General features: G+C 49.3%; 1 protein-coding gene across 3 annotated transcripts; it reads left to right on the forward strand.

Moving 5' to 3' along the window:
* mtss1la (MTSS I-BAR domain containing 2a) lies at positions 1-27,270 on the forward strand. Of its 3 annotated transcripts, XM_080002037.1 has the most exons (15): positions 1-569; positions 3,895-3,956; positions 4,063-4,136; positions 17,121-17,205; positions 17,396-17,487; positions 17,683-17,757; positions 18,757-18,914; positions 19,790-19,897; positions 20,441-20,538; positions 22,806-22,938; positions 23,348-23,422; positions 23,810-23,965; positions 24,313-24,492; positions 24,636-24,801; positions 25,796-27,270. In XM_080002037.1, exons 1-15 carry the CDS (start codon positions 501-503, stop codon positions 26,611-26,613), a joined length of 2,349 nt encoding a protein of 782 aa, XP_079858163.1. In that variant the 5' UTR covers positions 1-500; the 3' UTR covers positions 26,614-27,270. The 3 variants fall into 3 exon arrangements, with proteins under 3 accessions (XP_079858163.1, XP_079858164.1, XP_079858165.1); XM_080002038.1 differs by lacking the exon at positions 23,810-23,965; XM_080002039.1 differs by lacking the exons at positions 23,348-23,422; positions 23,810-23,965.
* The last annotated feature ends 201 nt before the right edge of the window (positions 27,271-27,471 follow it).

Raw genomic sequence — 27,471 nt, forward strand, 5'->3', positions numbered from 1 at the left:
GTGTGATACCCCCTCCTCCACCAGCACCATCTTAATTTGCCGCGATCAGAAGAAGAGATGAAGATCTGATCTATTTTCAGAGCCGTCGGTGCCTCCCCCCCCCGCGCACACACACACACACACACACACACACACACACACACACACACACACACACACACACACACACACACACACACGCGTACGCGCACACAGCCTGCGGAGCGTCTCCCCTTCACCGCGCTGCTTCGCAAGCGGCGGACCCGGTGCCATCGGACCTCCGCACGGTGCTTTGTGTCTGCTGGATCCCACCTTCCATCCGCCACCCATCCATCCCTTCCACGGTCCGTGCGTGGCGCGGCGCGGCGCGGCGTGGCGCGGCGACCTGCTGCCGTGGCGTGGACCGCGGCGAGCGAACGAGAGGAGGGAAGAAGGGAACGCGAAAAAACAAAGCCGCGACTTCTGATGATTAAATCCACTTGAAGATTTTGCGTGGGTTTTTTGTTTTTTTTTGTGACATCATGGAGTCCGTGGAGAAGGAGTGCGGGGCGCTGGGTGGACTCTTCCAGGCCATCGTCAACGACATGAAGGTATCCCCCCCAAAATAAAAAAAAAAGCTTTTTCTTTCCCTTTCCAGCCCTGTTATCATCATTATTATTGTTATTGTTATTATTCCGCGGATGATCTGACGCGTTTTTACTGCCTTTGTTTCTGCAGCGACCCCCCCATACACACACACACACACGCACACACACACACACACACACACACACACACACACACACACACACACACACACACACACACACACACACACACACACACACACACACACAGGGGCTGCAGGACAAATGGAGATGAAACATGTTTCCCTTTGTGTTATTTTGCATAATGTGCAGCAGGTCTGTCAGGCACCGGTTACATCTGCTACAATGAATTGTGACATTTGTGTGAAAACTCTTGAAACGGTAAATGCATGTAGTCAGCAGGTTGTTGAAAGCAGTGATGAAAATAATAAAAGGCACTTCAGATCCTTTTTTTTAATTTTTATTTTACGTGTAAAATGGAAAATAATCTTGCTGTGTACATATATGGGCAGCCGTTTGAACACAGTTAAATATCTCTACTTATAAGCTATAGAGACACAATGCTCTCAGTGAACCTAACATGACCCATAACTTCCCCCAGTCTCCATCATCTCATCTCATCTGGAAAGAAAATCATCGTCAGTATTTGTTCTATCATTGGGTTGTTGTTATTTATCAGTAGGTCTGTTTATCCATATATACGCAATATATCGGAACGTGTGTGTGTTTTGTTATGCTGTGTGTCTATAGGGGGATGGGGGGGGGGTGGGGGTCAAGTAAGTTGAGCTCGGGTGGTCCCGTTGTTCTTCACCACACCAGATGGAAAGTGTGAACTATTCATCAGAGTAGCAGCCCCACGGTCCGGTCGTTCCCAAGGATGCCACATCCCAGCAACAGTTAACAAACCCCATATAATCATATAACTAAAGCCTCACGCATCACCTTCCTTCCTTTCTTCCGCCCGACAAATATCTTATTGATCTCTGGGCTTTCCTGTGGCCTGACACTATTGGTTCAGGCTCTGCAAACTGTCGGAAGTGACGGTTTAATATGTTTTCTTTTGTGTTTTCGGCGGGGCTGTGGGGAGGGACGGGGACCGGGGGCTCTTAGGAGAGCGAGACAGTCTCTGTATTGATAAGCACGGCAGATGAATGGGGGCAGAAGCCCTTAGTCAGCACAGTGCTGATGTCCACTGTCTGAGACAGACATCTGACCTCATTCCTGCAGCCTGGTTGGGCCACACAAGCCCACCCGGCCAGCCCTGCCACTGTGGGAGCAAACCAGCTGGCACTGGGTTATTTTGGTGTGGCCATTCATGCGTGTGTACCAAGTACAAAAATAACAAACTGTAGGGTACAGACACGTAAACATACACGGGCCGACAGATATTACAGCGATCCGCTCCCATCGACTGGGCTGCGGTCGACCCTATTGTGCACATACACGCCGCACTGTCCTGAACCCTCCGCCCACCTGAAGGCCTGATGTGACGGGCTGATGAATCAATTTGGTGGAGGGTGGTGGAGATGCAGGAGGCTTAAGAGGAAGTGCAGCACAAAGGAGAGGCAAAAGGGTAGAGCCAAAGAGCAGGGGCTGGGGTTCGGGGCGAACAGGGGAGCCTTCTTCAAACACAGCGCCCGCTTTCAAGGCCCCCCCCCACCCCCCACCCCCGCCCCCTGTTGGCCACAGTCCACCGCCCTGCTCCGAGTGTTTAGGGCCAAAAACCCTGAGCGATTACCAGCTGCAGTGGTGACGCTCTGGAGTTGACCCTGCTCCCCGAACCCAATGTGCAAAGGGGACAAGTTAAAGGAGAATTTTCTTATGGTATTCGTTATTTGCTGTGGTACTCAACGTGGGGTTTTGGGGAGCACGTGGGGGTCCTTTAAGAGCTTCTAGCGATCACCCAGCTGAATGAATTAATAGTTAACCTTGACCATTATGTTTAGTGCCGCTGTTATCTCTATGCTATAACTATAGCATAGACAGGTATGGGAGTTTGGACTAAATCATATCCAACAATAAAAACATCTTCTCAAATTGGGGGGGTCCCAGAGACATAATCGTAACAAATAGGGTCGGGTCCATGCCCTGAGAATCGCCATATTAGCGGTAGTTGTAGTATCAGACGGTGAATCCCATTTCTCTCTGTTCTGCCCCCCCCCCCCCTACCTCCCTGGGTGCTACTGGGTGTGGTGGTTCGCAGGGAGTGGCACGTCGCTCCCCCGTTGCCTGGCAGGGGCCTCCCCTCGCCCCGGCTCCACCGACGCTCCTCGCTCAGCTGTCTTGGCAGCGCTTCCCCTCCTGCCCCCGGGGGAGGCGTGGGGCCACACAAGCTAATTAGCCACCTGTTTGATTCCGAGTGAAGACGGCGAGGGGCTCGGCGCTCCGCAGCATAACATTTTGCCTGTGATGATAGCCCTAAATCACTCCGCGAGCCGGGGCGGGCGGAGGAGGAAGGGGCCATTTGACCGAGATGAGACCCTGCAGCAGCAGTCGCTACTACGCTCCTTACTGGGGATTTATCGCAAGAATAAGAACTGCTTCCAGATTGTCCTGTGCTATTTATAGGGGGAATGTGCTGTTGTTTTTCCCTTCAAAAGGTTCCTAAAGAGGTTATGCTCTTGGCTTCTTTCCTTTCCCTTTTCCCTCTGACCCTCAAGCTCTCATTCTAACAGGCTTTAAGCTGAAGTCTAGACCTGAATGTCTTTTATGTTCTGGCGCCGCGTGACATCCCGGCGAAAAATCCGATCCTCCGATCCCCAAAATCGCCCCCCCAAAGACCGCCAGCCGCTCCCCGCACCGTGCGCAGCAAACGCACACGGGCGCACCTTTCCCTCTCGCCGTCCGTAGACACTTATTCCCACACGTTAACAGGTGAACCACTGCAGCAACTGTCAAGAAACGGAGAAACCGTGCAGTCCTGATTAAGAGAGTTCTGGCAAGAGAGTACGCAGAGCCTGTGACTTTGCATGCCCCAAACCCCCCGAAGGACGAAGCCAAATTTTATTCCGTTTACCAAACCTGAGGGAACTCATTTGCTTTGCGCCGCGGGGAGCTTGCGTCATGGTTATCCAGAGAGAATATTTGCCTGTGCCTGGAACAAACCTGACATTGAGGCTTCAGGTTCATCAAGTCGCTCTGAGCTCCATCCCGCCTGGCGCCTTCAAGGTTTTGCTATCGTCGGGATTTCTTGTGGGAAAGGGCGGCCCCTTCGAAATTGCTGTGCTGTGTCTCTGCGAGTGCACGGCGTTTCCTTTTTAATTTGACTATCTTCTTCACCCTTTTTTTATTTTTATTTTATTTTTATTTATTTTTATTTTTTTATCAGAGCTCTTATCCGGTGTGGGAGGACTTCAGTGCCAAGGCCACGAAGTTGCACTCTCAACTCAGGTAGCACACGTTCAGACTGCTTTCTTTTCAATACAACATATTGGCTTTACACCATTTTGCTATTGTCACTGTACAGTAAGTATGAACCGTGATATGTTTTTTACAGGACTACAATTCTGGCAGCAGTGGCCTTTCTAGATGCCTTTCAGAAGGTGGCAGACATGGCCACCAACTCAAGAGGTAAGGAGAGATTGTCAAAGGAATTCAGCCTACCGGCTCAGTTCATTTATGTCCGTTCATTCACGTGTTTGAGTGTGATGGGAAGGTACCCCACAACATGGGTACCCTGCCTCAGGATACTTCCTTTCGTTGTCGTCTTGCATCGACTGCTCTGCCTCTGTCTGGTCACACGCTCAGTGCTCCAAAACATGCATTTGACACTTTGAGAGAAATGCCGTTCATAGCCAAGCAGCCCCTTTCGGTCGGTGAATTTGCGAACCTCCCACACAATCGTGTCGCCTTTAAGGCGGTTGGAAGCGGAAGATGAAGAAGAGGAGGAGGTGGAGTGGAAGGGGGGGGTCGGGGTTCTCGGAGGGGGGGTAGCCGGCTCGAACATCTGAGCTTACTGTTCCTGTGGTTCCTAATGAGGTCTGCTGATCTGCTTTGTCACCGCGCTGGAAGCAGCTCGCTGCGGGCAGACAGATCGGCTGGAGGGGGCAACTCGCCGATTAACACAGATTTCAGCCCCGCTCGGTCGCCGATCGCACGGTATTCAGGTCAGCCCCACCAAAAAAAAGAAAGAAAAAAAGGGAAGAAGAAAGATGTACAAAGCCGCACAGCTGAGCGTACGAATGCTCAGGACACAAAACCACACGTCACTCACGCGGGGATAAAGGCATGCGCGGGCGGGCGCACCTACACACAGACACAGACACAAGTGTGGATCCAAAAAACACGGCTGCCATGTCACCAGGGCGACAGCTGGTGGACTGCGGACTGACCCGGGTGTCGAATGCCGACATGCTCGGCGCACCGGGCGGCGGCGTGGCCCTTTGCTGACCATTGACTTGTGCAGTGAAATAACTACAGTATAGAGGTGTATTTTTATTTTATTATTTATCACGTACACACATTCCCACCCACCTCAACGCCAAATATAGCGGCTCCTAAAAACTCTCCAACCCTCTCCGGGTGTATTTCCGTGTCACGGCGTCCTCGACCTCATGCCGATGAGAAGTCCACGTGAAAAGCTGGAGCCGGCAAGGTCGCTCCAGCCATTCCGGTGGGTTTCGGCAGCCGGCACTTCAAAGGCCAATCCGTTTCGGTTTTGAGGGGGAAAGTCAAATCGATACTCGATGCCGAGAGAGGGAGAGGAAGAAGCGCGAACGCGTCCAATCCGTGTTAAGTGTGTCACTCGCATACCCACCGGGTTCTCCGCCGGCCCCTCGGCCATATTAACTTCAGGATTAAAGTCATTCTAGGACTGCCGGTCGCTTGAGTGACACGGAACACAATATGGTGCTGAGATTAAAGCCGAGCCCTAATGAAGCGCGGTTTCAACTCTGCAAATCACCCCCCTCCTCCCTTTTTTCCCTCCAGGGTTGTTTAACATTTGTCCTGATCTGTGGAGATCAAAGTCACGGCACTGCCTACGGTACCGTCGGTATTTCAGAAAAATCACTTAACTTCACTTAGAATTATTGGATTTAACCATAATTAAGCTGTCGTTGAAGTTAAGTTGATCAAAGTAGTGACGGTGGGGGCGCCATTTACTCTGTGTTTTTTTTTTTTGCTTTGTTTTTTTTCCTCTGCGTCCCTCTTAGCCGGGGCAGTCGGTAGAGGTCTCCGGCTTAATTAGTTCAAGGATTCCATGGAAAATCTTTACGCGCTCTTTAATCAAGAGCGCCGGGTCCATCGCGTTTCGCCCTCTGGGAGCCCGTTCTGTCGCCGCTGCTCTCCAACCCTGAGCCATTCATTTGCCCTGGATTTCCCATCGATGTGTGTCGGAGCCCGCTGCTGTGGAACAGGATGACGTCCGGACCAGGCGGTAGATGCGGTTCCATTGAAGCTCGGTTGACCGGGCCGGGCCGGTCAAAAGCCCCACGCAAAAAAACAAAACAAAACGAGGGAAGAGACGGGCAGGGCGTGAGCGGCTGAAGTCAAAGGTGCGAGAGAAGGGATTTTCTCGCTCCGCTGTGTGTCGTGATCTAGATATTGGAGAATCTTTACTAAGCTGTTGGCAAAGGTTATAAAGCTCCGTACGAAATCCTGTTTGTGTGCAAAACCAATTTGATAGAGCGCACCCTCTTCCTCTCTTTCCACCCTGACTCTTGGCCTCGCCCTCTTATTCTGTTTTCCCTCCAGCTCTCGGCCCAAGTGGCGTGTGTGTGTGTGTGTGTGTGTGTGTGTGTCTGTGTGTGTGTGTGTGTGTGTGCCTTGTCGTGCTTGTCTCAGTGACTGCCGAAGACCATATAAGGGTTTTTGCGGCTTTAACCCGATTCCCCTCTCTTTGCTGGGGACGAGCCATGGCTGCCGGCATAGCTGGACGTTTCACGGCGCTCTGTCTGGACGTTGACACACTCACCCAAAACCGCCCCCACCCCCAACCCCACCCCACACCATCTCGCCATTTAGTCAGACTCCAGAGGGAAATAGACCTCTGGAGGTGGCCTTCAACACGCTTGTCATAATAACTATATTGTTGTCATAATAACTATATAATACCCTACCCAACCAACCCCTTCTTTGAAACACAACCTCCCTCTCTTCCACCCTGTCACTCTCTCTCGCTAATGTCCGTCTCCCAGCGCTTCTTGGGCCGGGTTCAAGTGTGGTCTCGCAGCACCCTGTGTTGCCCATTTTTAGACTTTATAAGCATAGAGTCAGCGTCTGTGTTTTATGAAGCAGCTGGAGCGGTCGCAGTTTGGCACGCGTCCGGCGGCGATGTGTATGCGTAAGCTGCCCCTGCGTTGTGCTGATGGATCCGTGTCTAAAGGCCCGTCTGTCTCGGGCGTCAGACAAGAGGCCCGCATCTGGGCTCAATAAAGGTCCGCTAACCGCCGAGTGCATATTGGGTGAGCATATTTGGAGAATTTAGTCTTCAAAAAAGATAAATGTTGAATTTTTCGTCACCCGTCTCTTCCGGGAAATGAGCTCGAGGCCCCTGCAGCACTGCAGGCTTGACTTGGTTCCTGCATTGGTTAGCCTGATGGGTTTTGGTGTGTTGTCTAGTCCATTTATTTTATTTTATATGTTTTTTTAGATTCATCAAGGAGGTTGCCTCTATAAACCCCTCTAAAATCATGGTTGGAGTTTGAATGTCATTTTCCATTTTTTGGACATGGGTTACTCTCACCTGGCATAGATGATGGGGATCAGGGGGCTGATAGTTCAGCGTTAACACTCCAGGACGATATAGGATATAGTCCCATATTTAGGTGAGCGAGGTAAGTGAATTGCTGGCTTTGGGGGAGGGGTAGCAGGGAGGGAGGGAGGGGGGGGTGGGGGTGGTTGGCTCGGGTTGGAGTTATGGTTGCAGTGGGATTTCCACAGCTCTGTATAGACGGGCTCGGCAGAGGCGTTTAGCTAATCCTCTTAGACCCACTCTGAAAAACACAGACACAGGACGGCTCCCCTTTCCTCTCCGTCCCTTCCCTTCCCCTTCCCCATCTGACCATCCGCTCCGGGCAGACTCTGGGAAAACCCACTGGACTCGGACGAGTTTGTGTCTGAGGCCATACGAGTGCACTCAGGCTGGCACTCTCCCTTCACATCTGTGCACCAGAGCTAGTGCAGCGTGCACCCTCCATTACACGCACGGACGTGATGTCCCGTTGTGGCGCTGCGCCGCCCCCGCCCGCTCTCCACCTTTTAACCCTAGTCTCCGTCCGCGTTCCGCTTCACGTCGTGCTTTCGATTTGCTTCTACGGCTGCTTCTCCCGTCGTCCTTGTGCCGCCACATATCCCATTACATACAGTACATACAGTAGTAGAGGCATGGAGGCTCGCTAGTAGATCAGTGTGTCAGCGAAGCGGTAATCTGCTTGGGCGCTGTGCTTCTCTGGGTTGGCAGATGGGACGGATATCCCTACCCGCCATCTGGCCTGCCTTGGCATAGGCAACGTGTAGCTGTGGCCCAGAGTGGAGCAAGATCAGGAGATTACTGTTCAACACACTGGCCCGGCAGTGCAGCTATTTATACGGACATGTCAAATAATGAGCAAGTGCCCATGTGACCAGCGCTGACATTCACCGACACCCGGGCCTTTTCCTTATCTGAGGCCGACATGAGCCTGTATTGTTCTCTTTAAATTTGAGTTTTGGGTAGGGTTGGAGGCAGGGTGGGGATGTGGTCGGAGCGCCATTTTGTCCATCGGGCTGACCACGTAAGAGCCGTGCTCATGGATTTAGAGCATGTTTAAAGCTGGATTATGTACAGATGTAGGATGCATGTGTACGCGTTCATTCGGGGGTACCTTCGATGTTTCCACGCCACGGTGTGTGGTTGTCTGTTTGGCAAAAAAACAAACAAAAAAAAAAACCCCAGTGCCACGACATTAACGTGGACGGCGTGCGTTCCTGTGCATATTCGAGGTGTTCCTGAACAGCCTCGTGGCTTTCAAGTCCAATCAATGAAGACAAAGCCTCGTGTTTATTGCTCGGCCGTCTGACTTGTCCCTTCGAGAGCTGGGTCGAGCTGTGCGACCGCGGCCAGCCTCTCGTGCCGAGTCTGGACCAGCCGTCAACCTCAAATGAATGTTTTCCAATAATTATTGTTATTGCCTTAGTCCCGAGGGGTGTAGCGCAGAAAGAGGGGGATGAACGTAGAGAAGGAGGAAAATCCAGATGAACGGGAGAAGGGGGTGGAAAAACAACAGTGGAAGTTTGCGGAAAGCAAACTTACCAGACGAACACCAGAGTTGGGGAAACGCTGCGGTTATTAGCTCCGGGAAGAAACGGCAAAGGAGGACTTTGTTAGAGCAATGCAAAGGAATTGAAATTGGGAAGATATGCGAACCCCCATCTGAAATAGGCCAAAACATGGCGAGAGGAGTAGTTCGGGGATTCTCAAAGGAATCCCCTCAAGTCCCTGGGTTGCCCGCGATGGCTGAAGAGTAAGCCAGTGCACCGAGAAAGACCAAGAGGAATCATAGACAAGTCTCATAGAAACTCTCTGTTTCTCAAGTAAAACAATTTCCACGAACCGCAAATTCTCCTCGTCCCCCCCGGGGACCTCTAGTCCCAGTTGCCTGTGTCCAGGTTGTGGCTCCGCTCCCGAGCACAGAGGAGCCAGTGATGCGGTCGCCCCATCCCCAGAGGCTTTTCCTGAGAGAAGCCCTTCGGAAAGCATGGAAAAAAAGCCCTTGCGCCTTTCTGCCCTTGGCTCTCTCAGTCTTGTCGTTCTTATACTTATTTGACTCTTCTGTTGTTTTGTTCCATTTCACGGCGAGCCATTTCTGGCGGTTTCTCTTGCACTCTTCCCACGGCGAACAAAATATGTGTGGATTCCCCCTTTTTTTTTTTCTTGTCGTGAAGTTTGCGTTGCAGTGTCTCGGCCCCACTTCTGATGAAAAGCACATCTGGAGGAGAGCACGGGGGCTATTTTTAGGAGCACTTCTGTCTCCGGATGGGAAGCTCCTTCACCAGTAAATATCTTCCTCTCCTCCTCTTCCTCTTGCTTGAGGTTCTATCCTGCCCCCCCTAATGCACTCCAGAACATGTTTGCTCCACTTTATGGAGTTTTCAGATCCGTCTGGTGGTGTTTATGGGAGGGGTGTGTGTGTGTGTGTGTGTGTGTGTGTGTGTGTGTGTGTGTGTGTGTGTGTGTGTGTGTGTGTGTGTTTGTGACCAAGACAATAGATATTCCAGCAGTTTCCTGTGTCTTTCATGAGTATTGTTTAGGGGGTTAAGAGGGATGAGAGGCATTCCTTACGTAGGGAAGTGACACACAGGTTTTGAATGCTGTTTTGATTTCAGCTCAGTGTACACACTCCAATTTGTATTGACCGGATTCTCCTCGAGACAAAAGGGGCCTTGGGGTCACACACACACACACCTGTTTGTGTTGCCTTTATCTTGAAAACAAAGATAATAAAAGTCAGTGAAATTTTTTTCTGAATCAAAGAATACTCGAACCTCCTAACGCCCAACAGCAGTTTCCCAAGGGCTTTCTTTGGGCTTTCCTAGTGATGCACTTGATTTCATCACCTCTGCGCCTTTTGTTAAAAGTTCATTTCTTTGAAAAACAATTTGCGGATTAAACAGATAAGAACCCGTTTTTTTGATTATTATTATTTTTTTTCCCAAATACAAGTTTGGAAGGTCCATCACGTTGAAGTTGCGTAAACGAATCTTGAACACCACCCGCGAAGCCGTCCGTCCGACATCTAGAGCACCAGCTCCCTTAACTCTGTAGCCGTTCTGTCGACAGGCTATTGCAGCGGAGTTATGGAATGGCGTGCTTTTTAAGGCAATACCCACACGCCGCTGCCCGCCGCCGCCGTTTCATCCGCTACTCCTCACCCGTCATCGCTGCTTTAACCAGCGGGAGTTTCGCTCCCAAAGCGGCCGACCCGAAAACGGCGCTCTGCCTTTATTTTCGCTTGTTTGGTAGGGCGCCTGCCTGAAGCGCCCCTCCCTGCGCCTCTTGCAGGGAGGGGCGCCCTGCTCTGAAGTGGAATGCCCGGAGGAATTGCCCCTTGCTGAATAAGATGAATGGAAGTGACGACACCCAAGGTGATCTCTCAACATTAGAGGCATTTTAAACAGCTTGGACACAATGCCTGCAAAGAGAGTTGGATGGTACATATAGTTCTACAGAATAACCGTTAATTTGCCATTCTTGTTTGATTGCTGTTGTACTTCTACATCTTTAAACACGTGGACCTAGGCAAAGACGCCCACAGCGACACCGGGTTCGGCAGCCCCCATTCACACCTGCGGCATTCGGTCAGCACTTCCTCTGTCTGGGCTGCGACGGCCTTCGCCCGGCCTTGGCCTTTTTCGCAGCCTGTGCCCTCTTTTACTTGCTTTCCCTCTTCTGCTCCCTCCACGTCAGCATCCCCTTTCATCCGCCGTCGGCCTCCTTTGTGCCGCTGCCAGTGTGCATTCTGAGAACACTTAAGAAAAAATAAAGGGGGGCGAGGGGGAAGGTAAAGTCTGCGAGATTAAGTGTCCATGCCAGCCGCGGTCAGTTCAGTGGCCAAGGTGCCAATCTGGGGAGTGGCTGTTATCTCGCAGGTCCTTGGAATTTTCCTAAGCTAAACCGCGGCTGTGTGAGGGCTCTGCGTCTGCGTCCCGGGACCTGATATTCCTGGAACAGGAGCACCGAGGATGTTCTGTACCTCGCACCTCCGCCAGCCCACATAAACATGCTTTATTGACACAGGAAGCAGTGAAAGAGGGAGCGCTCCCAGGAACTCTCTGGAACTTTTAACACAGCAGCTTTTTCGGCTCTTGGCGCCACAACCGGTGATTCTAATTACTATTCCAATGGAACCGGTTCTCTCTTCCACTGTGATGTTACTGCAGCCCGGTAGTCTCCGCGCCGAGGAAATCGGAGCTGAGCTGGTAGGTTTAGACACTGAGAGATGTAAGTGGTTAAACTAACTTCTCCATATTGAAGACATCAGGGATCGAGGCTCCCGGCAGCTTGACTACAGCTCCAGGCTCCCGGCTCCAGGCAGGGGAGCTCCCTATAAAGCAAGCCCATTAAAACGCTCCCCTTTCCCCGAAGAATCGGGCGAGTTAATCAAAACCAGAACTCATGGTTGGAACCCCCTTCATAAACGCTTCGCGAGAACCCACACAGGTCCCATTCCCACCGATGACCAAACTGTGGAGCTCCACCTTCCCGCCAGTAAAAAAAAGGGGCAGATGTGGTAGCCGTATATATTTATGTAGCTCACTTATGCTTAAATAGGCACCATCTGCAGTTAGCCACGTCTACGGCAGCAGCGTTGTTAAGGCCCACACATTGCTGCACTATTCCAATAATATTTAATGGCGTACTCCCCGCTTGCCTCCATGTCTTAACACAATGGCTCTCAGTCCTGTCTTGAGTTGCCGGCATCCCGTTTCATTGGCGAGGGTGCGTCCGTACACCTGATATAAGGTCACAGCCCATTAGACTGGCATACCTGGAGATCCAAATGCAAATGCTCTCTCTCCCACACATGCTACACAGTACATACACACTCTGAGGAAGTAGACAAGGGAAAGCCTTTCACAAAGTAGTGTTTTCCTATTGTTCAACCTCCACAGGATTTGGAGAACTCTCGTCTTGAATCCTTCTTCCGGGCTTGTGTCGGGCTGGAAATCACGCTCGAGCGTGTGCGCGTGCGTCCGTACGTGGGTGCTGTGGGAGAGAGCCGTCGCCGCCCCCCGCGCCCCCACCCCCTCACCCATAGAAAGCGTTGGTGTGTCCATCCGGTCGGGGGCCACAGGCCAGGACAGCCTCTGGACCTGGACAGGAAGCCCCTGGATCTCTACCAGGATGTAGCTCTCGGCTGATCCCCCTCCCCAGGGAAGGGAAGGGAGAAGAGGAGGAGAGGATGAGGAGGTGGGAGCGGAGGGAGAGGAAGGGAAATTGGCAGGTGTGGATTGGATTGAAGGGGGCCTGGCCAACAGTGACATTGGTAACGTCTGTTATAGAGATAAAGGAGCCACACTGCTCCTCTCTCTCTCTCTCGTTCTCTCGCTCGCCCTCCATCCTGCCCGCTCGCCCGCCCCCAGAGCTGATTTGCAGCTGCGGTGGCCTCCTGTAATGCTTTCTACGGGGAGAAGGAAGGCAACGCTGACGCGTACTTACCCCTCGCGCCCTCGTGCATTTCTTTCTTCTCTCGTCTGTTTCAACGGCTTTCGCCAGTTTTGCGGGTTTGCATAGAAACAGGCCGCCACTCTTCCTACGTGGCAATAAACATGTGTTCCGCGGTGTCTTCTCTCGCTTCTTCTGTCATCAGATCATGTTCACACCTGACGCAAATCTGCCTCCCCCGGTTGAAAAAGCAAACTACAGTTCTGCGTGCGGAGTAGTTTATTATTATTATTTTTTTTCCCAAATACAAGTTTGGAAGGTCCATCACGTTGAAGTTGCGTAAACGAATCTTGAACACCACCCGCGAAGCCGTCCGTCCGACATCTAGAGCACCAGCTCCCTTAAATCTGTAGCCGTTCTGTCGACAGGCTATTGCAGCGGAGTTATGGAATGGCGTGCTTTTTAAGGCAATACCCACACGCCGCTGCCCGCCGCCGCCGTTTCATCTGCTACTCCTCACCCGTCATCACTGCTTTAACCAGCGGGAGTTTCGCTCCCAAAGCGGCCGACCCGAAAACGGCGCTCTGCCTTTATTTTCGCTTGTTTGGTAGGGCGCCTGCCTGAAGCGCCCCTCCCTGCGGAGTAGGAGGCACTCTGACTCACGCATAGATAATATGACGGAAAAAGGAAAAAGATTCACTCTCGATCCGAACAGCCGATAAAGGTCGTTTTTTGATGCCTTTATTTCGTGATGTTACACATACACGTGAATGTTTTTTTATTTTATTTTTTTTACTTGAAATTAAATGGTTAAATAAACGTGTGACCAGGATCAAATTGATATTTTGGCAAAGCAAATTTATTAGTGAAGTCAACGTTCCTCGTCTTATAAAAGCTTGCCGCTGAACCTTAACACTTAGAGGCGGTTCGTCCAAAGGTCTGTCTGAAAATGTGATCAAAATTGACTTAAAATGGTCTTTTAAAAAAGGTGAGGGAAAGGTTTGCTGCTAATAAGCTCAACGTACCAGTATGCATTGAGTGAGGGCTTAGCCGATGGTCCCTACGTCCCTGAGTCATGACAATGTAGTAAAAACAACCATGGCCACTTTGGAAAAGGGGCAGTAGCAACAATGACCATCCCCTCGCTGGCTGTCATTGTAGGCTGTGCCAGCCGGACGCTGATAATCACACACTACGCTGCTGTCCATTCACAAATTAACTATGATAAATGACTAACTCTCTACTGTTGTGAATTTCTGCTGTCTGCCACTCTAATAGTGGCATCCGATAGAGCTGTTTATTGAACATTGAATGAACATTGGAACATCATTTACCTCGGCCCAACTGATGGAAACTCATGGCTGGGGGAGGTCAGGACACATCTAAACCTAGACACGCACAGTGTCTACCACATCTTTATGATCACATCCCGGTCTTGAAGCCCTGCGTGTGATGCGGCTAGACGACCTTTCACCTTTCCACCCCACCCCTGAAAAGCTGTCCGTACATCTGGCCTGCTCAGAAACCATTGACGTCCCTGCGAGACGGAGACCAGACGTCCGCTGTCCGCCGCCTTTGAACTGGCCAGGCCAGCGAATACACACAAGCAGAACGTGTGTGTGTGTGTGTGTGTGTGTGTGTGTGTGTGTGTGTGTGTGTGTGTGTGTGTGTGTGTGTGTGTGTGTGTGTGTGTGTGTGTGTGTGTGTGTGTGTGTGTGTGTGTGTGTGTGTGATGCGGCGTCCCGAGCAGGTAACCCAGTGTTCTCTGAGCGTCACGCTCAGATCTCTTCGCTTCGGAGAATTCCTGAAACGGTGTCTGGTTTCAGTACGGCCAAAAGAAGTGGCGTTCTTCTCCAACTCTCTTCATCCTCTTTCTCTCTCTCTCTCTCTTAAATGGGTGTATTTTTTCCCCTTGGGGCCTTTTTTTTGGTGTGGTTTCTAATGTTTTTTATTAGGGGTCCAGCCCCGAAGGGACGGGAGCACTCTATGGATCTCATGGATCCGCCACACTCACAGACAAGATGAATAAAATGTGTATTCGGGGCGGTCCCCACATGCCTTCATCCAAGTTTGATCCAGTTTGGTCCGTTATTGTGGAATTATTCAGTAAAAAATCGCACAGGTCACATAATAGCATTGCAGGCAAGTGATTGGTCAACAACGGGGTCCTCACCAAGATGGCAGCACGTGCGGATGGGACTGATGTCAGAACTTCATGGATGTCCTGGAGCTGAGGAACCCACAGACAATCTGAATAAGATTTGTATTCCGGGCAGCTCCATTATGGCGTCGTTAGAGTTTCATCCAGATCAGCGTTTCAGTGGAAGAAGCATATGATCATCAATCACCACCTCATCAAGATGGCGCCAGGCACAGCGCCAAGCGCAAGTTGACGGAGTACACAGATCGCGTGATCTGTGTACTCTAAAGTCGAGTGACACGGATATGGTTTTGATTGGTCTTTAACTAAAGCAATATAAGATACAAACTCTTAACCATACGAAGCTACAAAGTGACGGGTATTATTAAATGACTATTAACCTTTATTATGTTTGAAACATATTAGGTTAAAGTATTACCAGAAGGCAATTGGATTAAACAAAGCACAGTATAGTAAACACCATAAATATATACGCTTCTGAGGACAACTGAGATACAGCAGAGTAAGTTCTACAAAATAAAAACCCAATAATATCACTGTCAGAATTTATAGACATTTCAGAGATACCAATGTGTTCAAACTCCCTGAATTATAATTAATGGTAACAATAACATAAGAAATTACATAATACAAGGAAATGTATTTGTATATGTGTTTTGAAATATTTTCATTCTTTTTATGTTTTTACACCACACACAATTCATTTAATTATAGTTACAAATGGAGTCAGTTAAACCGCATTACCAATGACATTATTGTTGTGAAGGCAATTTTCTGTTGATTTACAAAGTGCCATAAAATAATTCTCTTCCCCAAAATGGATTAATAATCCTGATAAATAATTGTGAGGCCATAATCATGCAGCCCTTCTTCAGAATGATAAACGAATGATGAGTTGTGGCGCAGGAAACCTACCCACAGCCCCAAACACCACTCAGTCACAGCATGACACTGTAACCAGGCAGGAACAAATGAACTTCTGCAGTCACAAAACACAAACAAACAGAGAGCCAAGGCACACTTGTCCTTTTAACTTTAACGCAGGACCGACTGCCCTGGACTCCGCCTGTTGCTGCCTGCAGCTATATTTTATACTTATTATTATGATTACTGTTGTTGGTATTATAATGACTAATATGTATCTATTTTTTTATTTATTGCTTTGTACGTTGATTTGTCTTCCAGCTTTTGCTTGCCTGCATCAGGAGATATCACATTTGCTAAATAAAGTTTTTGTTTATTTTTACTTTCTCTCTCTCTCTCTCTCTCTCTCTCTCCTCATCTCGTCTGACCAGCTTTCTCCCTCTATTTATCCCTAAGACTCCCTGTTTCTCTTTTGCCCTCCTCATTTGGAGCCTTCTCTCGCTCTCTCTCGCTCTCCCTGTCCCTGTCCTCCTGTATGATTGGTGTTTGGGAAACAGAGAGAACAGGAAAGGCTGGGAAGAATAGAGGGATATCCCCTTACAGGGCTCCCTCCCCTTTTTCCTCCAGGACAGACGGGATGAAAACTGAGGAAAGTGTATATGTGTGTGTGTGTGTGTGTGTGTGTGTGTGTGTGTGTGTGTGTGTGTGTGTGTGTGAGAGAGATTGTGTGATTGTGTATGTGTGTGCGGAGGCGGCGGAGGGGTGGGGTTAATCACACCACCTGTCCACACACACACACACTCCCATACACACACGAATGCACACTCAGACAAACATGCCCACACACAAACAAGTACTTGTGTCGTCATGCGATACCCTCCCTCCATCACATCTACCTCTCTGCGTCGTGTGTGTGTGTGTGTGTGTGTGTGTGTGTTTGCCCGATGAGTGGACCCTCAGATTAGCTCTCCACGGGGCCCAGATTACAACGGGATCAGCGCCCCGGCCACATATCACACCGGCCTGTGAAGCGCCAGTGAGACGGCGAGGCGGCGGCCTGGGCCGGGGCTTTAAGGCTTAAGACCCCATTTAATTACACTTGAGCAGAGAGCAAAAGTACAGTAACACACTCACACAAGCTGTTTGGTTACAGAACCGCGCACGAAAGCCGGAAGTGTTGCAAACCTTTTTCGGGAGCGTGAAAATGCAGCTCGACTCGGTTGGTTTAAATGAGAAGTGACATACAAACGACATCTGGTGGCGCGCAAGCCGGAGCTGTGGGCGTTCAGTAACGGGGCAGAAAAGGTCAAACACCGAGGGACGTTTCGATTTTCTCGCGTACACACACTGCACGTATTCGCGCGCGCCGAACCTCTTGTGTCCCGGAGCCAAGAGTCGATTCATCTCTTTCTCTCTTTCTGCGTTTTATTTTCCCTGTCTCAAGGTGCCACAAGGGACATCGGCTCGGCCTTGACAAGGATGTGCATGAGACACCGCAGCATCGAGACCAAGCTACGCCACTTCACCAAGTAAGCAGTGTTGGCTCTGCCTCTTTTTTTTAAATATTTTTATGGCTGACGGTTTGACGGTCTGATGCCATTTACCTCCACCGCCCTTTTTTTGAGGGGCCTTGAAATGCTGTAAGTAAAGAATACAATTTGAAAAAGATTTCCTGTGGCCTTGGATCTCTCATTTCGTGTTGTCTCGCCCACTCTCCAGCGCTCTTATGGAAGGCCTGGTCACGCCGCTCCAGGACCGGATAGAAGAATGGAAGAAGACGGCCAACCTGCTGGACAAAGACCACGCCAAAGGTGAGACCCCGAGACACAGACCTATATCTCAGTAGTTTCTCTCAATTTTTGTTTATTTATTTATTTATTTTTAGACAATGGCTCGGAGAAAAGCACATCCTCTCATGGTTGTCGCCTGCTATCGAAACATTATCCTGATCAACACCAAAGAACGCCCATTGAAAATGCTCCCTCTTTTAAATATGCCTCATGCAGAATACAAGAGGTCCCGCCAGGAGATCAAACGGAAGTCGTCAGATACCATGAAACTCCAGAAAAAGGCCAGAAAAGGTGAGTAGAAATTGTCATTGGTTGATCAAAATCTGAAACGAGAAACACAATTGATCTGCATCATTACACACATGATAGAGCTGATATAGATTCACTTGACCTCTTTATGCTGGTTCCGCTCCCCTGGTCCAAACCAGTGACTCATTCATCGCTGGCGCCATTTAGTGGTGAGCTGGTAGAATTACAACTCACCGCCACAATTTCTTAGGACCCTTTTTTTTCTTTTCTTTTTTGTTTTTTGTTTTTAATCAACCTTGCATGAATTATCAGTTTGTGGCAGCAGTCCAACAAAGATCCTCTCTTCGGCTATGCTCGGAATCTGCCAAGTCCCTATTTTCATGAAGTGTCTTACGCTAATGGCACAGGCTGATCTTTCAGGCGATACGCTCTTATTTGATACGTCTAACATTGCTTCTATCTCTTTACACTCCCGCCCCTGACTCTCCCCGAACACCCTTTTGTATTTTCTCTCTGGCTGGCTGTAGAACTTCTAGGTATGTGTGCTGTGCTTTGCCCTGGTTTTCAAAATGAATGTTGAACTAACTGCATGACGAATATGTGACACGTCCGTCATCGTCATCATCATCATCATCATCATTGTTGAGATAGCGTGTGTCTGCACCACTGAGTCATTCAATTAAGAGACTTAAGATTCCGTGTATATGTCATCAGATTTCAGGAGCTCCTTACATAACCACATGGTGCTGTGTATCATCTCAACTCGACCCGATTCATTTAACTCCTCATTCCTCTGTCCGTGTTGTAACTTTTAACTGTAGAGATAGTAGTCGTATTTGCATTTTATATTTACATTTTATATCTTGTGCGTTCATATTTGCAAATTGTCCCCACTGTATGCTGCATTTGTTTTTACTAATTCAATACTTTCTCTCAATAGACCGTGTTTCTATATCTAGTTCTCACCCCCGTTTTGTCCATTTTCTACCATTTTCTTCCTTTCTTTCCTCCTCTCTTCCGCTTGCCCTTTGCCCTCGCCAGGCCGGGGCAACCTGCGCCCCCAGCTGGACAGTGCCATGCAGGACGTTAGCGACCTGTACCTGCTGATGGAGGAGACGGAGAGGCAGGCAGTGCGCCGGGCCCTCCTGGAAGAGAGGGGCCGCTATTGCTCCTTCATCAACCTCCTGCAGCCTGTGGTGGTGAGGGGCACTTCCATAACCCATTTATGAGCATTTGATTTGTGTAGTTTAAAGCAACACAATGTAACTTTACCTTGAAATAACAGCTTCCAAATCATTTTGATGGTACACTGACTTGTAATATGGAGAATGGCACCTGATTCATCTCCACCCACTCCCCCCTGTTCTTGCACTATGTAACTTCTGTGTTTGAGTACGAAACCGCAGGAAAAGTGCGGTACTCTTTTGCGCTTCTCTACTCTGGTACTCTTTACGGCACTACGTCACTACCTTGATGTTTGGCTCCGATAAAAAACATTTTCTTTCCTGGTAAAATTGCTAAAAAAAAAAAGAAAACCTGGTAAATTATAAACTTGGCGGTCAAAATGTCCAGTAATAATCTCTCCTACAAAACGTAGCCGCTCCACCTCCTCGACGGTACGGGCGAGCCGCCGCTTGCCGGCCCTCACTTTCATTGCTCCACAGGGTTTGTTCTGACTCGCATGTGTGGGACGATCTGCCAGAGCGAGCACATCCGGTACCTACACCGGTAGCAGGGGGCCGATCCCCGCGCCCTCTCGCTCTCCCGGAGCAGTAGGGAGAGAGGCTCCGGGGGAGGCGTGGACTTAGTGCTCGCTGAAGCCGCGAGGTCCGTGCAAAAGGGCCGCTGTAACCTAGATGTACATTATATTTGCGTTTGTAACAGAGACTGTTATTGAAAAGTGAAATTTGTCCCGTAAAAATAAAAGGACAGTGGTGTTGCACTCAGAAACTGTAGGGGCGCCAAATCCCAAATCCCAAATCCCAAAAGTTACATCGGGCTGCTTTAACGTGCAGTTGATCTTCTTGTCCTTTTTTTCTGGTGGATGTGGACTTCACTCTTTCACTCCCTCCAGAATGGAGAGATCGCCATGCTGGGAGAGGTGACCCACCTGCAGGCCATCGTCGATGACCTCACCGTGCTGACCGAGGACCCGCACAAGCTGCCCCCAGCCAGTGAGCAGGTAACCAAAATCCAAAAACTAGATCTGTATTCCATCATTTATCTCAATACCAGACCAGGAGGAAAGAAAAAAAAGATTTAAACAGAAAAAAGATTTCAATGCCATTGACTGCAGTTACACTTTCATATCAATGTGAGTATTGAATGTTTTAATATCCCACTTCAGGTCCATTTCCATTGAAAACTTCTGAATGGAATTCAGATCTCAAATTCACTCGTCTTGATTTAGAGGTTGTGTAGCGTCGGCACAAGAACTGCTCGTCCTGACGTCGGAAAGCAGCGGAAATCAGGAGCTCCGACGTCAGTGCCCGACCTCGCTGATGCTCTTGTGTCTGAATGGGAGCAAATCTCCGCAGCCATGTTCCAAATCTAGTGGAAAGCCTAACCAGAAGAGTGGGGGCTGTTGTAGCAGCAACAGGGGGACCAACTCCATACTGATCCACGTACTTTTGGCCGTGTAGTGTATATCATTGACTGAAACCTGAACCGAATGATAAAATCATGAATCTGAAATAAATCGTTTCCGTGCTCTCTCGCCCCCCAGGTAATCAGGGACTTGAAGGGCTCAGACTTCAGCTGGTCCTACCAGACGCCTCCCTCCTCCCCCAGCAGCACCAGCTCCAGGAAGAGCAGCATGTGCAGGTGAGAGAGAGAGAGCGAGAGCACTGCAGCGCGCGCCTGACTAGAAATGCGCTTTGAGTAGCAAAATCTAAATTCCAATTGCGTTCCTCCCTCTCCAAAATGCAAATTAGCGCCAAATAATTTCCTTCATTCCGTGCCCAAACTCTCTCAGTGGGTGGCAAAAAAGGCACACACACACACACACACACACACACACACACACACACACAAAACATGTTGTATAAGTTGTTGCACTGAGGACTTTGTTATTCTAATCGAGGCTTCTGCAAATGCCACGTACAGTAGTGAGGAGTTGAGCTCATGTAAACATTAAGTTAAGAATGAATTGAAAATTGCTTTGAGTAGTTCCCAGATTAAAGCAGCACTATGTAACTTTTGGTATTTGGGATTTGCCACCCCCCTACAGTCATAAAACTCGGCCTGGTGTCCGAAAATAATTGATGTAACCCCACACATTTCAATAATAGTCTATGTTACAAACGCAAATATAATGTACATCTAGGTTACAGTGGCCCTTGCACAGACTGGGCAGACCCGGCTGTGGTGCGTGTGTTGGGTGCATCAGTGGCCTACGCCAGCGGCTACGTTTTGTATGAGCATTGTTACCCGACATTTTAACCGGCAAGTTGAGTGAAAGAGGTGCCATTCTCCATGTTACAAGTCAGTGTACCATCAAAATGATTTTGAAGCTGTTTTCTTAAGGTGAAAAATTTACATAGTGTTGCTTTAGTAATTTGAGGCCAATAATTCAAGAGAAATAATGATTGAAAAACGAATTGGCTGTGGAAGGATCATGATCCTTCAAGGTCTAAATTGATGAGCCCAAATTAAAATTGAGTATAATATTTAACTATTTATTTAATTTTTATAATTACTATTTGATTGCCTTCTGTTAATTTAAAGCACTTTAAGTAGCATGTTGTGTGTGAAAGCTCCAATACACATAAAAGTTATTATTATTATTTTTATTGTAAGATTCCTATCGTACATACGGGTCTACACATAGCTAACTTAATTTGGGTATTTGTGATCCCATAATGACCTGATTGCAAAAATCGCACGATAATGCTGGGGTTGAAGCTTGGTCACACCGAATGCGTATCCGCAGCCGATAGTCGGATCATTCCACACCACAACGCGTTGCGCGGCTATTCGCGTGCGGAATCCGACTCTCCGTAGGAGAGAAAGACTGACAAAAAATAAAAAAACAGCATATGCCTAACTTCCGTATTTGTTTTTTATTATATATATTTTTTTTACACAATCTGAGCCGAGCACCTGCCGGGGAGGAGTTTCGCGTGATTATCATTAGCCCCGCGAGCTCGCAGGCCAACTTCCTCTCCCACGGCCTCACAGGGAAAAAATAAATAAATAAATAAATAATAATAATAATATTAATAATAGCCAAGCCAAGTTCTTCCTCCTCCAGCCGCACGGCGTCTGTGGGAATGTTAATTAACGTGGCCTCGTTAAAGAAATAAAATCATAAAAAAGGTGACTTTGAGCAGAGAGGGAAAAAAAGCGAGACAGCGAGAGGAAGAAAGAATAGTAATTGCAAACGTATCCCAGAGAGACGGAGACTGCATGGAGCCCAGGTTGTCCATATTAACGGGGAAATGGTCGGGTGTCAGTAGCCGAGAAGAAGAAGGGCGAGGCATTAATTCAGAATGAAAAACAGAGCAGAACGTGGACGGGAAAGTGAGTCAAAGGATTTCTTCCGAGATGAACAGTTGCAAAAACAGTTTACCGACACACAATGTGAAGAATGTGCGAGGCAGTAACTGCAAAGAAAAATAACAGTAGATAATTAAAGCGCAATAACGAAGATGCGGGGAAGAAATCGCTGTACAACCAAAAAATACACACAAAAACACAAATAGGGATGGGTGTATTTAAAAAAGACTGACACAGTTGTGAGGATGAATAAAGTGTCTGTCTATCTATCTCAAAAGAAGGTTAGTCGTACCATGTTATGGCCAAAGATAGTGCCGTAATTACACTAATAGACATGAAACGAAAAAATTACATCGATATATTAAATATATTAGTTAGTTAACATATTATTATGTTGATTATAGAATGATGATTATGTGTATTGCGGCTGTGTTAGTGTAATAATTGCAAATTCGTCCCGCAACTCACAATTGCGATGGTGTCAAATCGAACGATCTCTGCCAATATTATAGCTTCACATTCTATGTAGTGTATTTCTATACATTGTCGGCATGCTAATTTTGGGTGGTTTGCTCACCCCGGTTCCCCATCAGCCTCCTCCAAATGCCCTCCGCCGGAGCCCAACGTCTGAGCAGCGTCTCCTCCCACGACTCAGGCTTCATCTCGCAGGACGCCAACGCCCACTCCAAGCCGCCCTCGCCCATGCCCTCCGACATCGCCAGCCAGGTAACCCCGCTCTCGCAACCCCCACGTTATCAATTCCGTCTCTCACTTGCCGGCGTTGCGGGGGAGAAAAAACGGTAATCGGTTAGTAAAGGTGGATTTTTTATTTTTTTTGGTCACTCACACACACACACACACACTACACACACTAACATACACTAACGCACGGCTGGTACAGCGTCCTGGCCGTAATAAGTATTCTAATGGGCAACCGTGTTTTCTATCTGGCTCGGAATCTCAGACACCCTACAGTGAGAAAAACACCTTCTTTATATCCTAAACCACATAGTCCTCTTCTCCGGCTCTCATTTAACCCTCCCACTCCCTATCTCCCTTCTCTCATTCTCTCCCCATTTCCCGCCCCCCTCCTCTCGTGCTTTATTCCATTTTTCATCTATCCCTTTTCCCGCAGAAATCCACCAGCTCAGCCTCCTCTGAGGCCTCAGAGACCTGCCAGTCTGTCAGTGAGTGCAGCTCTCCCACGGTGGTTAGTATCAGATCCCCATCAATCTCCCTCACGCCTCGCCCGCGCCCTCACGCTCACAATGCTCGCCACACGGGCGGCGCCTGTAGCCTCATGGTTACGCACAGCTTTGAAGGTGGTTTTCTTGCACGGGCGGAAAAGTCCAGGTCCAGAAAAGTAAAAGCCCTGCCGCGTTGTCGCTCCAGCCCCCTGCACTGCGGCGTCAGTTGGACCTCTGGGTTGGGGCTAGTGAGCCAAATCCACAGTGTTTGCTTAAAATCCCGGAGTGGAATTGTACTTTCTGAACCTGGATTTTCCGGCTCTGGTCTTCAGGGGATTGGGGGGTTTGGGGGGTTTGGGGGCGGGGTTGTCAAGCGCTCTGACTCAGACCTGTCTGTCCCCGTTCCGCAGTTCGGCTCATGCTCATCCTTCGGCACCTTCCGCCCTGCTTTATCTCACGCTGGCACCATCCGGCCTCTCTCTGTCATACTTCCTGCGTCCCCCACATTTAACCACTCCCCCGGATCCAACACTCCCTCACCCACATCAAAGGTTCCTAGCTGGAAGGTTTGTTTTCATTTGCAATTTCTGTGATGATATAAGCTTCTTTTTTTCTTGTCGTTTTTGTTCTGCTTCTTTAACGCTTGTGTTTTTTTTTTAACGCTTCACATACCTGTCGATGTCTTGGATTAACCTCACTGTCGTCGTTCGTTACTGCCGCACTGAAGCTCAGTTTTCAGATCTTGGCTCAGATGTGCCAAACGGAGACGGCATAACCCCCGTTGTTGCCATCTAACCAGCTCCCGAGCCTTTTTTTTAACAGTCTTCTATTATGCAACGCAACGGCAAGACGGTAGAACCGCTAGAGACTGGAAACACATCCTGATAGTATTTTTGAACGCTTCACGCTGCAGGACTGGGCCAAATCTGCCAGCGCGCATGAGCCGTCGCTGGCGGCCACTCTGCAGCGTCGGCGGGAGTCCCTGGACAGGATGAGGGAGCAGGAGGCTCCGCCCAGCCCGCAGGGGTATCCCGCGATGCACCCGGACGATCTGCACCGGGCCAGGATGGGTGCGGGGACCGTGGTGGCCAAGGTGAGATAGTGACACTCTGGGAAGATTGCAAATGCGGAAAGGTGTGAGCCGCATGTAAGTGTGCGGCCGCGGGTCAATGTATTCTGATCATATTTATGATACGCGTGTGTGTGTGTGCGTGTGCGTGCGCGTGCGTGATCCAGCACGGGGAACCCATTTCCCCGGCAGCGAGCACGCTGGCTATGGTGCTGACCAGGGGACTGAGCATCGAGCAGCAGAAGAGCAGCAGAGACTCGCTGCACTACTCCAGTGGTTACAGCACACAGACCAACACCCCGTCCTGCTCCGAGGACACCATCCCCTCACAAGGTACAAAGTGCCACGCCTCCGCTGGTGGTTGCCTGGACTGACAGAATGGTTGCCTAGTTTTAATCTTTTTTTTCGGAGTGATACTGATCCCGTAGATCCCTGGTCCATTATTGAACATCCTCACTTGTTTTGTTTTAGGCGGAATAAGTCACTGCGTCATTTTCCTGGGCAAAGTGGTGGACAGTGGCCCAAATCTGGTTGCCTGGGCAGCTGGCCAACTGTTACAGTCGGGCCACTGTTCAATGTTGTAATTCATGCTTTCTGGCCTCATATTGACTCATTGAGCTGTGGGTTACTAATGCGGCAGCTCCCCTTCAAAGGAGCTTTCACATAAGACGCGGTGTACGATGCAGTTTTGGTTGCTAGGCAAAAAATGATAGATTGTATGGTATTATAATTTAAAGTTCAGTTGGCTTGTATGAAACATTAATTACATTAATTATATTTATATATTTTATTACAATGTTACAGTATATTTGTTCAGACAATTATATCTTATTTTAATGACAGGGAATATTCATGATCATATCTTGTAGGTAATATTTATCAGCCATGCCGATTTGCCCATTTGGTAGGAAACCTGTTTCCATGACAGGGATTTCCTTCAGAGGTCCCAATGAACCCCTAAGGACGTGTTGTAGAGCTCGGGGAATTTCGGACACCGCTAAAATCAGTTTCTCCCCCATATTGCATGGATACTTCCTGTTTGCTTCATCTCGTTTCAATTGGCCGAGCGCGGATTACGTCACCACGCGCCGCACTACTCCGTGCATAAGTTTAACCAAGCGCTGCGCCTGTGCGGCGCAACCGATACAGACCAATGAAGTTTAGAGTGTAGCCCGTCCTATGTGTGTTGCCCTTATGCCTCCATTGTCAGAGCGTTAATCTATAGACAGCCGTTTCAATCTTTCAATATAATGCACTTACGTCTCGAAGGATATGGTGAAATGTATGATACACTGGACAAGACCTGACACGTTGTTGTCACCCTCAGGATCTGACTATGACGGCTACTCTCTGAACGGCGACGCTGACAGCGAGGGCCAGGCGGACTTCGACAAGTCCTCCACGATCCCGCGCCACAGCAACATCGCTCAGAACTACCGTCGCATGATCCAGACCAAGCGGCCGGCCAGCACGGCGGGCCTGCCCGCCGGGAAGAGCCCTCCGGGGGCAGCAAACGGCGCGGCGGGGGGAGTCATCGCTGGAGTAATCACCTCGGGGACGGCCACCATCCGCCGGACCCCGTCCTCCAAAACCGGGGTAAGACGCACCCCGTCCACGTCGGGACCGATCCCCATACGGCCCCCCATCGTCCCGGTCAAGACCCCCGTGGTCCCAGACTCCCCGGGAAGGTACCCCAGCCCCATGCCGCATCAGCACCAACAGCAGCAGCAGCAGTGCATCGGCAGCGAGGAGTTCCTGTACGCCGATGAAGCGGCGGCAATCGACTACGCGAGGGCCTCCCCGAAACGGCTGAGCTTGCCCGACGCGGCCTGGGGGTCTGGTGGGGGGTTCGACAGGACCGGCTACGTGCAGCAGCCCTCTGGCAGCGTGGCGGAGGACCCGCTGCTGGCCGCCAACCGCCACAGCCTGGTGGAGAAGATCGGGGAGCTGGTAGCCAGCGCCCACGCCCTGGGCGAGGGCCAGTTCCCCTTCCCCAGCTCACTGGCCGTGGGTCCCGCTCAGCTCGGCGACCCCGGGTCGCTGTCGGCGGCCAAAGATGACGTGGACGTCTTGGTGTCCATACGCCGCGGGGTGAGGCTGCGCAAGGTGGTGACGGACGACAGATCGGCCCCCATGATGCGGTAGCCTGTCGGGGGGGGGGGGGGCTGCGGTGCGAGCTGCGTGGTGAAGTGCAACAACGCTCATGTCATACATGAAGACACCGGACGTGATGCTGTGCGAGGCCAGTGGATAGAAGGAAAATAATGTATAGAAATGAAAGAAAACTGAATGGCCGCAGACGATGCCGAGTCGTGTCATTTTATGTTGTGTATGAATCGCGTACATACAAAGTAACCCATATTTTTTTGGTTGTTTTTATTCCTTTTCTCTAGTCTATGGGGATTGTGGCTGTGCTTCTCTGTTCCCCCCTGTGTCCAGGTGTTTGTTTCAACCCTGGATGTCCCTTTAGACCCAGTAAAGTAAGATCGCTACGACTGTAGGGATTAAATGCTCTATGTCTTTGTGATTATTATTATTATTATTATTATTATTATTATTATTTTTATTATTGTGCATTTCCTAACACAGCCACCTGTCACTGAAAGGGATCGGCTAAAGTGCTCTGTGAGCCTCTGTATGTTGTTTTGCATCATTGCTGTACTTGTACCGTATTAATATTTTGTTTCATAAGCGGAATCCCATCTATGTAAGTCATGTAAAATAGGAGCAATACAGCAGAGTTTTTATTGCTGTACTGTACTGTCGATATATTCTGCAATTAAACAGGCTTTTTATTGTAAAGTTATTTTGTCTCTTATTTTAAGGGAATTTTTTTATTTTTTGGTTTGGAAACATAAGGCCCCAGCCACAATCTCTGGTGGCCCACTTGGGGGTCTAGCACCCCAGGTTGACAGTGCTGTGTTATTATAGATATATTTATAGAAAGCGTACAATTAATTAATGGAATGTTTTTCGGAATGTTGTTCTGATTGACATAAAGAG

Source organism: Zeus faber (assembly GCF_960531495.2).
Source record: "Zeus faber genome assembly, chromosome: 6".
In the NCBI taxonomy this organism is placed as follows: Eukaryota; Metazoa; Chordata; class Actinopteri; order Zeiformes; family Zeidae; genus Zeus; species Zeus faber.